This window comes from Patiria miniata, unplaced genomic scaffold (assembly GCF_015706575.1).
Source record: "Patiria miniata isolate m_02_andy unplaced genomic scaffold, ASM1570657v1 HiC_scaffold_3, whole genome shotgun sequence".
NCBI classification, from domain to species: Eukaryota; Metazoa; Echinodermata; class Asteroidea; order Valvatida; family Asterinidae; genus Patiria; species Patiria miniata.
The window spans coordinates 44,212,825-44,225,377 of record NW_024037069.1 but is presented as its reverse complement, the minus strand read 5'-3'; the positions used below and the strand labels follow the sequence as shown (position 1 = coordinate 44,225,377).

General features: G+C 39.1%; 2 protein-coding genes across 5 annotated transcripts in view; one reads left to right on the top strand and one right to left on the bottom strand.

Moving 5' to 3' along the window:
* Window positions 1–4,545: 4,545 nt before the first annotated feature.
* On the bottom strand, window positions 4,546–7,440 carry LOC119738358 (brain protein I3-like). 2 transcript variants are annotated; one of them, XM_038213223.1, is made up of 3 exons: window positions 7,355–7,440; window positions 5,571–5,732; window positions 4,546–4,966 (listed from the first exon to the last, which is right to left on the bottom strand). In XM_038213223.1, the coding sequence occupies exons 2-3, from the start codon at window positions 5,677–5,679 to the stop codon at window positions 4,704–4,706; spliced, it is 372 nt and encodes a 123-aa protein (XP_038069151.1). In that variant the 5' UTR covers window positions 5,680–5,732; window positions 7,355–7,440; the 3' UTR covers window positions 4,546–4,703. The 2 variants fall into 2 exon arrangements, with proteins under 2 accessions (XP_038069151.1, XP_038069150.1); XM_038213222.1 differs by having other exon boundaries at window positions 7,219–7,437.
* A 1,431-nt stretch (window positions 7,441–8,871) lies between these two features.
* The window catches only part of LOC119737462 (tectonin beta-propeller repeat-containing protein 1-like), a 37,438-nt gene continuing 33,756 nt past the window's right edge, over window positions 8,872–12,553 (top strand). For 2 of the 3 annotated variants that reach the window (XM_038211842.1, XM_038211844.1), the window contains exon 1: window positions 8,872–8,970. The gene's annotated coding sequence lies outside the window, so the exon portion shown is untranslated. Of the gene's footprint in view, window positions 9,056–12,553 lie in introns of all 3 variants that reach the window. The other variant, XM_038211843.1, reaches the window with a different exon arrangement.

Below are 12,553 nucleotides of genomic sequence, written 5' to 3'. Positions count from 1 at the left end.
TACCTTCGGAAGTAAGTTGAAGAATTCAATCAATGGGTTTAGATTTAACTTTTAAATTTCATTTTGCATTCATAGAATCAGCAAATGCAATTGATAGAGACATTATTTTCTAATATACATAAATGATTTAAGATAAATGAAACTTGAATTTCAATAGAAGGTGTTGTGAATGTCTACGTGGAAAATGATTCATTCACCACTTGGTAGCATTTCAACAAAATAAATAAAATCCCTCTCAAACAACCCAGTTATTTAAACAAAACAATCTCCCTTGATGCACCCAACTTCTCTGTACATAAATGTCAAATAAACAAATATTTTCCCACTTTAGAAATTTATGGAAATAATATCAGAAAAGCTGATTTGAACTATAAGCTCCAGAAAGTCACCACACTCGTGTGTAGGTTTAAATTTGTTTAATGTTTTCTGACTCCAATATTTTTTTAATTAAGAAACCCAAAGCCAAATAAGAACATGGGGCTAAAGAAAAAAAAACCTACAAAAACAAACATAGTCAAATTAAAAGAATGAATTTCCGGTTTAGGTATATACATACAGCTTTCAGTAAGAATTAAGACAGCAAAGAAAGCACAGGAAATGATGTAGCTACATTGTTCTGAGACAATGGAATACAAAACTACAAGACAAAGGGAACTGAAGATTAAAGGAAATGCAGTAGGAAATCAATCAAGGCTGTGGACAGTGAGTTTGGTTTCAGCCAAGAGGACCACTTTTCAGAGGCTTTGAGGGTGATGCCTCTCCTTTTATGTAAGACACATCTCTAGTCTGGGGAGAACAGTCATGTGGTTGCTAAGGCAAAGCATCTGGTGTTGTTAGGCAAAGCTAATCCGATTACGTACTAAGACGCTATAATAGAGCAGTGAAATCCATGTACCCCCAAAAAACATGGCCTTTTGAACATTGTGTTTCTCATAAAATATACTCAGTATGATTGAAATATTAACTTATACGGAAACCGACATTCTAAACTTCATGTCAGTGAAAAAAATGTCGGTCATCGATGCCAAAACGTAAATACTGGTTAATGGTAAAGCTGACCTTCAAGTCTTAAGAAATTGTTCGAAAATTTCCCCAAATTTATGTATTAATGTAGGCGCTACGGTTGACCGAGTATGGTTGATTAGCATACTCTTTAGCGTCAAGCGGCGTGTTTTGGCGTGGGTCTCGGTATCGACTAATGGAAGCCGGCAAAAGGGGTGATATTTATCAATTAATAACTCGTGAAGGAGGCTTTTCTCCAAATTAATACTGCATACCATAATGAATAGCAACCTTATTAATATTTGTGAGTCTTGAACAGATTGACAGCTATTGCAAACGTAGTGTTCCAACTTTCAAAAGTGCACATAGCCAGGCCTATTTTTCCAATTTCAACAAAAAGTAATGAACACATCACAACGAGTTTTAGCACATACTTGGATCATTATGAGGAAAGTAAACCCTGAAAGTTGCATGAAGATACGGTCTTCCAAACGGGAGAAATTAATTTTCAAAGATTTCGACCGCCAACGTGAACATGTGTGTGCACATGTAGTATCATTCAAAATGAAGTGTTACGTAACCTTTAGAAATCGCCCTTCGCAACCACATGACTGAGAAAGGCTATGATTTTGGTTTCCTTCGACAAACTCACTAAAATCAGGTCTCTTTATCTCACAAACTATTTTAAACTACAATGTTCAACATAAACAAAAACGAATAAAGAAATGTACTTGAGATGACGAAAACCCTCAAATTCAATTAAACCTGAATTCTGAATTACAACTGTAAAATGTATTACATTGAATGTCACGTATTATAATTACAGAGAAAAATCTTAAGGATCGAATATCAAATAAATAAGGCAGTAGAAGTCAAAACAACCGACAATATGAATTAATTTAGTAACAGGCACCTGCAGGTACACAATTCCTATTTGTGTAATTGATTGAATCTTGCTTACACAGTGTGCAAAATGGTAACGCCATACGTGAGGACAACAGCCACAAGTGTGGCCACAGAATTTACTTCTAGATATATGAGACAAGTTTGCCTAAAGCCGAGATACAATATTGGATATTTTCACGTTATTAAGTGCACTTGCTTTGGTATCACGGTTTTGCATAGGCCCACATTCTAACTGAAACAAAATCAGTTTAACAGTTGGACTTTATTAAGTGGTGAAGAAAAACAAATTCAGTTTGTGACTGTTTTCATAGTTACCCTAGCGGGCAAAATAGACCTTATGCGTAGCAGCCATCTTAGAGGGCAATGCCTTTGTATTGCTGGGATATGCATGACTAAACCTTTTATGCATTCAATGTGTCCTCTCAGATGGCTGTTACGCATAAGGTCTACAGAATTGTTACGTCATGTCTTGGATACTGTAATTTCATTGGTCTAAAGCGGCCACGTTGACTGTTTACTTCATATACACTGCTTTGCATACAAATTACCTCATATATGTATACACTACATTGCTTTTAACACATCTGATAAACACCACATTGCACATATTTGCATGCGTGTGAAGGGTGCGCGTGTTGGGCTTGCGTGCTCCCAACAGAGAACTGCAGCCTCTCAGTCTCAAGTCTGGCAGGGAAGCTCGAGTAATCAACATGTTACTGCAGTGATCTGATCTACATGTACATGTATTTCTTGACTTTCGAATTAAAAACCCCAGATGTTAAAACTGTCATCTTACTTTACAGCAGTCGACAATAACTGAATCATATATCACAAGGACCTCGTGCCAACTTATGGCAAGTTGTAGCAAGGTCACATGATATTGAGGTCACATGGTGTTCTCTGTCAAATTTTGCACTGGCTGGTCCGTGTTATATTAATAGTGGCTACTCATAATTCTATTAGAAAACAAACAAACACAATCATCCCTATTATACTATAAATTAAAAATACTTTTCTTTGAAAAAAACCCCCCATAAATCTAATCCAACTGGATAACTAAAAATATATGTAACTGAGGATATATATCGCCACACTTTTTAAAATCTTTTAATAAAGCTATTGTGGGTGAGGGGGCGCATATTTATGGTGTAAAGTGATATGGACACAGATATGAAACATCCTTGTGTAATTGAGGACAGGGTAAAATCAAGGGAGCAGTTGCCAAAAAAGTTAGTATGAACAAAAGATCCATGAAGAGGAACAAACGGAAATCCTTGATTAACACCATAAACAAACATGTGTGTGTATACACAAAAACAAATCGTGGACCTTGAACAATTGAGGACAATAGGGTCCACAATTGACCGAAGGTCCACTTTTGAGGTGTGTGTACAAAACATATGGGAGGTCTTCCTAAAAGTTGAGGTATAAACAAAAGAGGGACAATAGCAGTCCACGATTAAAGGTGTTTACAAAGACGTAGTGTGTGTGGGTAAGTGGGTGCGTTCATCCATCGATCATTTGATCAAACAAATAATTCCTCTATGAAGCCGGTGAGGCAGCAAGAGCGCTTTAAAATAATAAATACACAAATCCCTAACCCAAAATAATGACAAAACTTTGCCTTTCAAAAGATCAAATGAAACTGACTAAGCAGAAGACATTCTATGAGTGTTGATGGTGTGAAAAAGCCTAAATAAGCCAAAAAAGTGCAGATAATAATAATAAAAAAAAAAAATCAAGACTTGGAAAAGACAATATAATTCTGAATCAAATTAGGTTTTGCCCTTCACCGACCTATAAACACTGTATACTCAGTGTGTTACCTCCCGAGTGACAGTTGGAAAAAATTTGGAGCCAACCGATCCCATTAGCTCGGTGGTCGAGTGGTAAGACATCTGCACTACAAAGCAGGAGGTCGTGGGTTCGAGTCCCACCAGAGTGAGTTTTTCCAACTTTCACTCGGGAGGTAACACACTGAGTATACAGTGTTTATACGTCGGTGAAGGGCAAAACCTAATTTGATTTACATCACCCAGACGCAAAATTCCATCTTATGAATAAAATAATTCAGAGAGAAAAAAAGGCAACTGGTCAAGCAGTGCTGGAGTTGAACTATTGTCAAAGGCCCAATGAATAAGCTCAGTGGAACAGGAAACTTCAAAAGGGGGAGAAAATGGGTCAAAATTGGTCTGAACTTGAGTGCTGGTTGCAGCCCAGACCTCACCCTAGACTCTGGCATACAAATGCAGTCACTTCAAGCATAAGGAGTGATCCCACAAAATATCTGTGATAAGTTCTGAATAATTTAATTTGCAATAGGCCCAGTGCATCAGGTACGTGTACTAGTTGCACATTTGTGAACTACATCTATTTCCCCAGAATCTTGATGAAGTTATCAGTGGGCAAACAATGCTGATAAAGTTCATTGCCGAAAGATTTTACAAACATTTTCCAGATATTATGTAACTCCTCAGCCGAAGCCATTAGAATTTAAGTATAAGCTTGAGTCCATGGTCAAGTCTGGGCTGGAGCTAGGTCATAACAGAATAAAGGATTGTATCTAATTTTTCTTGAATATTTTACTCCTATAAAAATCAAGACTCCTTTCTGCCATTTACTGCATGCAGGGACTTGGACAAAGACTACAGCACTTCCATCAAACTAAAATGATGTGATTTTAATTTCTCCTGGCCACTTCTAAGCCAATATATATCAAGCTGTCAGAAAACAGCCTCTAAAATAATCTTGGGTCATGATTCTTGAGGATGGGTTACCGGTCTGGGAGACGGAGATCAGCCAAAGACAGCTCCACAATTCGGGCATCGCCTCTGCCTCATAGCGAGACAACACAAGATGCCCAGAGGGAAGAACAAGATAGCACAGCACACGCCAAGAAGGGTGAAGTCATCTTCCAAGATGCCAATGCGGCATGCCGGGCAGCCACCGACCACCACCACGTTGGTGGACGTCACTCGGATAGGCTGGGCCGGGATGTAGCCGGCTGGCGGGGCACCGGTGACCTGCTGGTAGCCTGGCGGTGCACCGGTTTGATAACCTGTAGAGCAATAATGAGAATAAGATTGCGACATACCACACATGTACACCGGGAACCATACATTGTAGTTATCATACAAAGGGTGAAATATACAGTCACAAGTCAGACAATTTCAGACCATTCCCAACATTAATCTGAACAAATAAAAGGATGTGCTCAATCACATTTTGGATTCTTGTTGCATTCTGCTTGTGACAACTCAAAATAGAGAGGGTCACTTTATTTTGACTGAACAATTTTTCTGGTATTACTCTCTGATGTATACCATCATTTATCACCATAACTGGCAGCATTTGCCTTGTGCATTGTTTAAATTGTTACGAAATAACTTGTCCACATTCCTAGCAACGATAACCAGCATGGTCAGAAAACGGTCTGCACATCATTATCCTAGTGACTATTGAAACAAATTCAACTTAATTTACATATTAACAGCACAGTACAGATGATTATGCATTCCATGTAAACACATCAGACTATAGTAAGGAATACTCACCATTAGATCGCATGGCAAATCGATACAATTTACAGGCTTTGACAACATTGCCTGCCCTCATATAAAGATATGGGGACAGGTCTTTGGCCTTCAAGTCCATGTAATTACCTTGATAACCCTGCACCCCTGGGTATGCCTGAGGGGCCGGCTGGGCCCCATACCCCTGTGGGGCAGGAGTGTAAGCTGGTGGCTGCTCTCCCTTGAAAGGGTCCGACATTCTAGGAATACTGGTCTTGCTTCTTTGGTAGTGAAAAAAGTGTTTTTATACACCTGAAATTCAAACAAATAGCTGTAAATATCAAATAGAAAATAAATAAAACTGCTACAAATGACTGGTAACTGACTACAGTGACCTGACATATACAAATCGAAAAAAAAACCACGGCTTTATTTTTCAATCCGGCCAAGGTTGAACCTATAGGCTATCACACTTAAAACTATAATAAAAGCAAACAAAGGCAATATTTTGAATGACACTCCAATGTTCATTGTAAATCATGTATGCTGTCTGAATAAACCTTCTCAACCACTTCATTTAATCCCGGGTGTAAATGACAAATGAACCAAAATATTTTATAGAGGGACGGGTATGTCGATATCGAGGAAATCTTTTTGAAGGGCATTGAAAAATTTACAACACTGCGTGCAACAAGCAGTAAAAAAAGTTCACATGATTTTCGGAGCATGATTACGCATACACGTGCATGTTTTGTGTTGCCGCGTTGTGTGTACCGTGAATGGAGCTGTATTTTACCCGTGTGTTACGGCGGGCTGTGTGGTCGCATTGCGGTGTGGGCCCAGAGTCAGATATATGTCGTACAATCGTGCGGCGCGGTGTTAGTGTTACAAGGGGAAAAAATCATAACTTTTCTGTAACGAGTGATAAAAAGCTGATTAAACATTTTGATGGATTCGAAAAATTTAGAGGTGTTAAAATAATAATAATATTTTGACACTAAACATTTCAGAATGTTTTCAATTTCATTGAATTTTTTTTATTTTAACTATTATATCTCCAGAATGCAAGCTCATATGAAACTAATTTAAACGTTAGTGATTTTGTCGTGTGATTCTCTTTCCAATTCATACCAAATTTTCCAGGGTTGTAAAAAAAATCAAAAAAGTGCTCGACTTCCTGGTGGTAGGCCTACATTTTCACAAATAAATAGGGGCCTATGTAGGATTTTTTGAAAAAAACTTCAATAATTTATATCAATATTTTATTCACATATACTGCCCAAAAAAGTAAGAAGAAAGTGACCTTATATGCCTCACATTGCACCACAGAGCGTCTAGAATGCAACATTTTTTGGGGCCCTTAAGCGGGCCCCGAACCCCACGCCGGATTTTTTATACGCCTCTTTTATATAGGCCTATATTTATTTATATATAAAATATATATATTATTTATATACGCCTCTTTTTTTCCATATTAATCATAACCAATAAATCATAATCATCTCAATGAAAGTCAGTCATTGCAAAATTGATGATAAGATATGAATCTGGGACTTGACAAACATTTCCCATTTTGTTAGGAAGTGCTTAGAAAATGTTCTTGACTCTCCATAGACTTTGTACACAACCGCTAAAGTGGCGTCAGGTTGCAACATTTTTCCCTACGTCATTCATTCATTGTCACTAGTTAGTTACTCAACATGCTCAAACTATTTAAATTGTAAGTTTTTTTGTAAATTTTATTTTGTCAGTAGGTCTTAGTCTTACAAAATAATAACCATTGATAACATGAACTTACCAGATAACTTCTCAGTCTATAAGTTTGATTGTCATTCTCTGTGGGAAATATGTTAATCGCAACTCAAAATCTATCAAAGTCTGAATCGAACAATGTCTTGAAAACGCCAAATATTATGACAGACTAACTCACTCACATGATGATGAACGTACGTCACGCGTGATGCGCCAGAATTAAGCAAACACACGAAATTATTTTACACAATTTACGCTGGTTTGTGATTACAAACAATCTCAACGTTAAGTGCAGTACGGTTACCAGTGAATACTTGTGACCTTCGACCTATTGTTCGCGAAGACTAGTCTTGATCAACAGTCGTTGTGATTCAATACAGTTTTGTCGTGGATTTGGGTCAAGTGGCGCTGGCATGGCGGAGACGAAGGTCGGGTAGGGCCGCGGCCTGGTCCACACCCAATTAAGCACGTCATTCAAATCGTGTGCACACGATTTGACAAAACACTCACAAAAATGCACAACAAAGTCTATTCGCGCTAGCGCAGCTGCGTAGGCCCGGTAAGCCTAAAACTTAATTATAACACCTCACCCACAGATTCTGTGTCTTGATTGGCCGAGAGCGAGTCACATGGTACTTTCTATTTTTGCTATATATCAGTGCACGGCCAAAAGTACTATACCCGCAGCAACCAAAGTACTTACTATACAGCAACCAAAGTACATTTCCCACCAATTTTGTATTGAAATTGAATTTTATTTTAATTGTGTTCAGAATTAAATAATTAAAGGGAATATACATCATTTGCTTTTGCTGTAATTTTCAGAAATGGATGGAATTGGGGGGTTGGAAATATAAAGCAAATATAGTTACACTAACTTTTTGGAGGTTTTGGGTTCGAAAATGCTATAAAAACCAAGAAAAACGATAATTTTCCTATAGTCTGGTTCCCTGACTCCATATAAGAAGAAACAGAGCAGTTTACATACTTTGGGGGAATTGTAAGGTCAGGGAACCAGTCTAGCTGGCTCGTACCCGTTTATAGGTTTGTAATCGATTGCAAACAAGTGCAATGGTCAATTGGGGCTAGTATTTGAAAAAAAGCCAGTTGTTTCCAACGCTGATCGGCCGATCAGCGTTGGAAATTGATACAAAAATACCACTTTTCTTGAAAATGACAGTATACCAGGTGCCATAATTTTACAGGATGCTTTAGGCTGTCATTTACCAACATCCTATTAAGGTATTTCGCAAAAACTTGGTAGTTTTATTTTTCGATGTTTGCAAATGTTGTATATTCCCTTTAAAAATATTAAAACCAAGCAGAATCTGTGGGTGAAGTGTTATAAAACAAATATTGAATGCTTTATCTCGTGGTACAAGTAAAACGTCACGCCTCCCTCGGTGATCCATGGAGCATTCTATTTTCCCTCGGCTTTGCCTCGGGAAAAATAGAATGTCCATGGATCACCGAGGGAGGCTAGTTTTACTACACCACTCGAAGCATTCAATATTTGTATATTATAACACCTCACCCACAGATTCTGTGTCATGATTGGCCGAGAGCGAGTCATATCATACTTTCTATTTTTGCTATCTTTGTGTGCACGGCCAAAAGTAGTAGGCCGAATGAAAAGTCACTTTTTCTCGTTCGTTGGCAATAGCGCCCTCATGCGGAGATTGAAGGCGAGAATAGAAAATACAGCAAACAAGGACGCCCATCCTGGCCTTGAAGCAAGACTAGTACAATTCGTGAACTTGTGGAAGTGCCAGTGACCAGGTGACAATGTGTGGAAATGGTAAGGCAAAGTTCTTGTGTGTTCCATTTATGACGGCAGTCTAAGTTTTGGAGGACTCCTGAGAAAGTCGTCTCATGAGAAAATGGTATATCGATTCTAACTGATGAGTCAGCGTACAAAGTTTTGGTGTAGAACCACAGCATGACAGCCATGAGTGACGTGCCCAAATTTCGGACTAACCAACATGCCAACATGACCAATGCTAACGAATATCGTAGCGTACACTAATTGACACTGCACTGCAGTTAGACCCGTGAACGTGGCTTGTAAACTACAACGCCACGTTCACGGGTCTACACTGCAGTTAGACCCGTGAACGTGGCTTGTAAACTACGCCACGTTCTTATGTCATTTCGAACCTGGCGAACGTGTCCTTCTGACTCCCTCCGTTACACACACTGGACGTTATTTTGCCCATGTAATAAGTACTCACATATGAAGCTGTCTTGAATTCTATTTGTACGTCAAAACTTGCATTTGACGAAAATTGAGGAACATTCTGGCCCCGGTTCATGACGTCCGTCCGCTACTGCGAGCTGCCATTTTCTCCCAACTGACGCATGCGCATTGCGTTTTATTTTCGTATGATTCGACGGCTGTTTACTGTCGCAGCTAAAACAGACATCGTTTTACTTTTAGACACGTTTCAAGTCCTTTCCTCTCTCACCGCACTGCACGCGGTCGCACGTGCGCCCGCGTGTACGTGTGTGTGCGCACACGTACTGTATGTACACGAGATGAGCCGAGCAGCCAATCGTCTGCGGGGTTTTTTTTTCGGGGTTGCGACATGAAACAGCCGTCAATCTGTCCAAGCGACTCAGACGCGTCCGGGGTTATTTGTCAGGGTCGGGTTAAAATCTAATTTCTACACGTTCGTATGGGTCTTTACTGATGGGCAAATTTCGTCGAAATTACACAACCGAAACAATCGGACGGGCAAATTTAGATTTCTAGGTGAGTACTCAACACCCATACGGAATTATGTATGTCGGATCGATTTCGCCAGGTTCGAAATGAAACAAGAACGTGGCGTTGTATACAACGCCACGTTCACGGGTCTACACTGCAGTCAGTGGCAGTGCCCCACAAAATTCGCGGTGCGCTGCCCGTTTATACATCAAAATATAATTCGCGAAACCAACTTTCTGGGCTCGTATCTTTTTGCATGCAACACGCACCAAGGGTCCTACTAAAGCGCGTCAACAAGCGTCAACAAGCGTCAACAAGCGTCAACAAGTTTTAGTAGTCGTAAAGTGCGCGTCAACAAATTTTGTATAGGCCTTTGAACAATAAAAACAGCTTTATAATGGTAGAAAAAGCAATAATGAACATCTTCTGCATATCAATTGAAGTTAAAATTACTTAAAAAGTGGATTTCCAGCGCGAAATCTACGACGAGTTTTTCGGTTTAGTATTGGCCGCCATCTTGTTTGAGATCTACATACTACGCATGCGTGGAGTGTACCATTCACGCATAGGGGTTTCTTTATACGCGATACGCTTAGCGATACCTCGTTTATTAAGAAATTAGGAAAACTATTTTTTTTTTTTCAATTATAAATTATGCAAAACTTGGTCACGGTACTTGGCTAATTATTTGAAAAATATGCCGACTGACACGGTTCACAATGTCTGCCAAAAAATCCCAATGCAAAAACCAAACGAGGTTTCGCAAAGCGTATAGTATAAAGAAACCCCTATGTGTGAATGGTACACTCCACGCATGCGTAGTATGTAGATCTCAAACAAGACGGCGGCCAATACTAAACCGAAAAACCCGTCGTAGATTTCGCGCTGGAAAACCACTTTTTAAGTAATTTTAACTTTAATTGATATGCAGAAGATGTTCATTATTGCTTTTTCTACCATATAAAGCTGTTTTTATTGTTCAAAAGCCTATAAAAAATTTGTTGACGCGCACTTAACGACTACTAAAACTTGTTGACGCTTGTTGACGCGCTTTAGTAGGACCGCGCACCAATGTCAATAAGGCTTTGTACTAATGACGTCACGTCAAGATTTGAGGCTTTGCATGGTGGAGATACTATACTAATGAATGAAAGGTTTGCGGAAACACCATGTGGGAATAATTTTTCAACCAAAAACTGAAAAAGAATGGTTCTGAAAAGAACCAGAGGTATAAATTCGACGTGCTCTGACCATCTTCAGGAGAGTGCCTAAACTTTAAGAAAGTAAACACTTAAAATAAATAGCAAAAGCGAAATCGCTGAAGGGTAAGGTTGTATCATGATCCTGTGTGTAGTCTCAGTAGAGGGATGACCTAGGGAATAGGAGACCCATTAGTCTTAGGTGATAGCAGAGGACCTAGGGTGTAGGAGACCCATCAGGTCTGGAGGAGTGGGAGCCAGATGTCGTTGAGATGAAATCCGATGTCTTGCGGAACTGTGTTGTGCTTGTGGATCTCGATGGCTTCTCGTGCAAATAAAAGTTAGTTTATCAAACCACAGACCAAGATTTTGCACTTTAAGTTATCCTTAAGTGATTAAAAAAACATTGATCCACACTGTTTTCAGAAGTAGGACACAATGGAAACTCTGTTGAATGATGATTTCCATTCGTGCGCGTCTGCGCGAATTGTGGTCACGTTACTTTCGTGGCAACCAATTTAACTCATCTGCAGACGACAACGTTCTCGGTGCTTTCATGGCTTTCGATATTGCTCAAATTTTGTTTTCATGTAGTTTTTTAGTAACGCTTACAACTTTAAAGTAAAAAAACTGTGTAGGGTTTTGTTTATTCAGTAAAAAATTAAAGTGGCCTTATATTTCAGCCTTAGCAAGGCCTTCTTCAGAGGCGCATGATTCAAATAGCGCGTTGACTTGCAAGATTGGTACCAGTGGGCGATAAGTTCAGTCTGACCATTTTTCTAAAGAGGGGAGATTATCTTCTTCTCAGCACAATGGTGATATCCTGATCATGTGCTATGGCATCGCGCACTGAAACGATAATATCTCCAGGAGGTTTTTGGAGGATTTTGCAGGAGTGAGGCAGGTACACATGAAAATGATTAGGCTTGAACTCCTTGGAAAATTAAATTAAACAACATATACCAAAAAGAGGGACCCAAGAAAGTTCCCAGCAAAAATATCTAGAAGGTATTGGGTTAATTAGTCAACTGGGAAACAAATTTGCATTATATGGAATTTCAAAAGAGAGTTTGGATTATTGACCTATGACGAATGATCAAATGTTTACTATGTAAACATTTTCTCCTCATTAGTACTGGTTTCAGATCAGTAAACATGTACCTCTTTCGTCTTTCAGCCATACTGATTTTTCAATTTGTCTTTATATCTGGTGTATCTCTACAGTGGTACAGAACTGAATATAATTATTAGTTCTAATCAGTGGACTCTGATCTTACTTGTCAATCGGTCAAGTGGATTTCTGTGTATCAATGTCCACTAATCTATTGATATAAAACAAGCAAAGGTCGAAATCAAAGAATTGTAAGTTTGTCATTGAAATTGTGCAAGTGGGAGGCAGTTTTAAGTTTCAGTTTTGGATTGGTCGGAAGCAGCTCACGCAAACGTGTGTTCACCGTCGATCGTGGACGTCCTAT